We start from the raw sequence: 4,430 nt of genomic DNA, 5'->3' as shown, positions 1-4,430 counted from the left end.
GAGAGAGAGAGAGAGAGAGAGAGAGAGAGAGAGAGAGAGAGAGAATGGAAAGAAAATCAAGAATACAGAAATTTGAGGAAGAACCCCGCCCCCCCCTTTACTGGCTTTCTAAGACCTTTGGGTGGGCGGGATGTCTGTGCACTGGCTAAGTCCAGCACCCCTCCCTGCACAGGCACAAGCGACACTGCAGCTGGCTCCCAGCCTCCTGCTCAGGGTCCTGCTGCTCATCCTGCCGTGACAACGTCCTGGCTGAGGGCCAGGGGGACAGACTGTGCGGAAGTGGCGGCCAGCAGGCCCAACAGCCCTCATCCTTAGAGTCCTGCTCGCAAGGCAGGCCCTTGGCCAAAGTTGGGGAACTTGGACGTGGGGAGTTCCCACCACCCGATGGGAGCAATCCCTCAGCTCTTTCTGCAAACAGGGCTTCGGCCCAAGACCTGCTTCCCTCCAGGGGGCTGACGTCTTCGCTCAGGCCAAGCAGGAAGTGCCTACGTCACCAGCCCCCAACAAAACTCTGTGACTGAGTTTCTCATTAGCTTCCTGGGCAGGCACTTCACACGTCCTGTCACAGCCGGCTGCTGTGTGGTGTCACCAGAGGGGACCCTGTGCCTGGTCTCCTCAGGGCTTGGCCCCAGGCACTGCCCCTGGGCTGACCCAGCTTTGTCCCCGCACCACGACACGTCCCGGCAGTGAGTCCTGGGGGTCTTCATCAGTCTCTGAACCTGGGAGTGGTCTTTGGGGACCGCTGTAGACTGAAGGTTTGGGCCCCCAAAATGTACAATTCCCAATATGATAGGACGTGGAGGTGGAGCCTTTAGGAGGTGATGAGGTCATGAGGGCGGAGTCCCATGCATGAATGGGATGAGCGCCCTTGTGACATGGAGCCCAGAGAGTCTCCTTGCCCCATCTGCCACGCGAAGCCAGCTAGCGACCGGGACGCCAGGCCTCACCAGACACCAAATCTTCCAGCACCCTGATCTTGGGCTTCCAGCATCCAGAACCGTGAGAAAGAAACATCGACTGTTTCTAAGCCACGCAGTCTATGGTGTTTTGTCCGGCAGCCAGAATGGGCCAAGACAGGGACTCCCAACACGGCCAGCTGGAAACCATCGAATAATGTTAACGCTTCATGACATTCATTTTTTCATTATATGTGAAAAACTCGTCGCAGTTTTCTGCATATAACACACATTAGCTCGTGTATCTGAGCGAAAACTGCAAAACACACATTCCTCGAACTCACAGCAGAGACTGCAGGGCAGTCCCGAGGACCTCGGGCAAACTCCCATGCCCCGCGCGACCTTCCCGTATGCCCTCCAGCGGTTTGCCATTCTGACCGTTTTCCCAGTGTGACAGGACGGTAGCTGGACATCACCCGGCACCACAGAGAAGAACCAGCAGAAGTGGCTATTCCGCGCCCACATCCACACTCCCTCCCTGCAGAGCCCCGGGTCCCGTGCGAGGCTGCTCTGTCTGAAGTCCTTACTTCTGGCTCTTTCATTTAGTGACACTGATTTAGGTTACGAGGACAAGGGTCCTCGTACTAGGGCTACAACACCGAACGAAAGTTCTGAAGCACGTGGATCTTAAGTTCTTTTAAAGGAAAACAGTAAGTGAGCATTAAGGAAAATGTGGCACAGCGAGGGGATTAGAAGGGTGATATATATCTTTACACGTGTATGTGTGTGCGTGTGCGTTTCTATATTTATATATTAGCATCGCTATAGATATATGCGAACCACTGGCAGCAAAGCAGAGCAAAGGAGAATGGTAACATAACCCTTGGAGATAACATCGCAAATTGATACCTAAATTGCTTAAAAATAAATATGTATAGATACAATGTGCATTGTATATGTATATAATATACATATATGCACTATATGCAACTATAAATGTATATACATATGTCTATATAATTCAACACATTGGTTACACGTATCAGAGTGAGAGGGGTTCATCTCAAGTGTAGTATGAAAGCCTGTTGTACATTGAGAGGCTCAATTTCATTTTGCAGATTACTTTTGAATTTTCTGTCGACTATACATCTGTCATGTGCATTTTCCTACTCTGATGTTATAACAGACAATAAAAAACTCTAAAATCAACTCATATGTTTCACCCGTGGTCATCTTCGTTGTTGCTGAAAACGATTTGATAATATTCAACAGTCAATCACCTTACCATTGGGGCAGAGATGGAATGTGCATAATCCGATAAAGTGACAACGGATTGTTCAAAACAGAACAAGGGACATATAAATGGTGTGATGCTGTTTTCTCCAGAACGATTAGGTAAAGATCATGTGCGCTCAGCACCTCCCTCCTAGTCAATGGTACCCTGGAGAACCGATCCAAAACCAGCAGAACACACGCAAGAACAAGAACTAGGAACCAAACTCGTCCTTGTGCCTAACTCTGGCAGTCATATGTGCAGGACACCAACAGAACAGAAAGATAATCGCGGAGTAAGATTTTGGGCAAGAACCTAGGATAATGATTCAATATAAAAGTACATTTCATCGGCTTTGTAATTGATAGCAACAGCAAGTTGGAAAATTCATTTTTAAAAGATAACATACTATGGTGAGGACCAAATTTCTTTACTACTAAACAAGTCTAACGAAGGCTACAAAAACGAACCAAATGGAAAAAATTTTAAGCATTACAGATAACAAAATAAAATGAAATAAATGGAAAGATGGCACATGTTCTTGAAAAGGAGAGCTCAGTGTCACCAAGATGCAAGCCTCCCACGAGGGACCTAAAGTCTTCACCAAATCCCACTAGATCTGCAAACCAGATTTTTTTTTTTTTTTTAGGACTTGACAAATACTAATTTTACAAACCTTACGGGAAGAATGAATTCCAAAACCAGCCAAAAGAACAAGGTGGGGGCCTGCCCATCACACACAGCAAAGATTTTAAAGCCACACAACCCTGACATGATAAAATTAGCAGAGGAACCAGCAGCTGGAACAGGCAGCTAGAGCTGCCAGAAGGGACAACTCCTGAAGCCCCCGTGTCTGTGATTTGTCACAGGGCAGACAGGACAGCCAGTGCAGAGCAGTGGCACAAATGACAAACACTTCGATATATGAGACAGTGACAAACTGTTATCTAAATAACAAAGATGCTCATATTTCCGCCTCTCCCATGGACAATAATCAATCTATTGTGGATTAAAGCAAAGTGTATCCCAGAAAACAGCAAACAACAATTTACCTACTGTCACAAGCTCTCTGCCACGCCAAAGAAAAGAACTGGTCGTCTGGAAAATCTTTATAATTCACCAGTTTACCTCCCACACTTCATTTCTCTGCTGCCGTGTTGGAAGGGAGATTTTTCTGTTTCTCTGACATTTTTCTCCCCCAACAGGGATTTCAAGTGTCAGCCCCAGAATTCCATTTATCACTCAAAGGAACAGACCCGAGAAACTACTACACACAGGACGGGATTTAAGAAGTTTGAACAAATGGAATGAAATTCATCTTTTTTTCCTGAAATATACACCCCTTAGGAAGTATTTGCTCTTTCCTGCTCTATTAATTAAAAGTATTTTATAGTTGCTGAAAAACTGAGGGTCGAATAAGTGAATACATCTTTTCGAGGTGACAAACCCAGGGAGGGGCAGTGCCCAACTGGAACACCTAGACGACTCAAGGGTCAAGTGCAGCCATCCTACCACGTGGGCTTTCCCCTCCCCCACTGCTCACTGCCGAGATCGCTGAACAAAGGACACCGGCTGATGTCCCGCTGAGAGTCTCCAGTGAGTGTGGCTATGCAGGCGGCTGCCCCGGCTCACCGGGTGGGCTTTCCCTGTCCTCTGGGTTCGTTTCTCCCCCTTCGGGGGGCTCGAATCCCTCCTGTCTTTTCTCCTCAAAACCAGCGTCCGGTCAGCTGACAACCGTGTCCCTCCGGGGAATGAGAACAGGGGTCGGGCTCAGTTAGGGACCGGGCACCGATCCCTCCAGCCCGGGCCCCGTGCAGGTCTTCCCGCTGCCCGCGCCCCCCGCAGCCTGTGAGCTGGGAGGAGCCGACCAGGGGCTGGCATCTGCCGACCCCCGATCCCAGGTGGGTGCCGCTGTGCGCGGCCAGATCACCCGGGCCGTCCTTAGACCCCGAACCCGGCGCGGGAGCCCACCCCGCGGCTCGCGGCGGACACTGGGGTGGGGACCTGGGGAACATGGGAGACCCGGCCCCCAGCCTCCTTTGGCCGGTTCTGTTCAGCTCGAACCGGCCTCTCCCGGTCCCGGCTCCGATCCCGCGCACTCACCATCTCGCGGCCCCACGCCAGGTTCTCGCCGGAGTCCCCGCGGCCTCGGACCAAAACGCGACACCTGGGGCTGCGCGGGGCAGGTGCGCACAAACGCCGTGGCCTCAGAGAGCGACGTCAGCGCTCACGCCCATCCACGGGACCTCTGATTGGACAGT

The 4,430-nt window shown here is 50.5% G+C and overlaps 1 protein-coding gene across 3 annotated transcripts in view; it reads right to left on the bottom strand.

Annotated features, from left to right (window-relative positions):
* The window catches only part of LOC105300429 (zinc finger protein 555-like), a 14,383-nt gene extending 9,953 nt beyond the window's left edge, over window positions 1-4,430 (bottom strand). For 2 of the 3 annotated variants that reach the window (XM_011372647.2, XM_023538082.1), the window contains exon 1: window positions 4,273-4,430. In XM_011372647.2, coding sequence (XP_011370949.1) covers window positions 4,273-4,275 — 3 coding nt within the window. In that variant the 5' untranslated portion in view covers window positions 4,276-4,430. Of the gene's footprint in view, window positions 1-3,801; window positions 4,224-4,272 lie in introns of those variants that run through there. The other variant, XM_011372651.2, reaches the window with a different exon arrangement.

The sequence above is a fragment of the Pteropus vampyrus genome, unplaced genomic scaffold, assembly GCF_000151845.1.
Source record: "Pteropus vampyrus isolate Shadow unplaced genomic scaffold, Pvam_2.0 Scaffold212, whole genome shotgun sequence".
Classification (NCBI taxonomy): Eukaryota; Metazoa; Chordata; class Mammalia; order Chiroptera; family Pteropodidae; genus Pteropus; species Pteropus vampyrus.
Note: the sequence above shows the minus strand (reverse complement) of the source record. Positions and strands in the feature narration are given on the sequence as shown.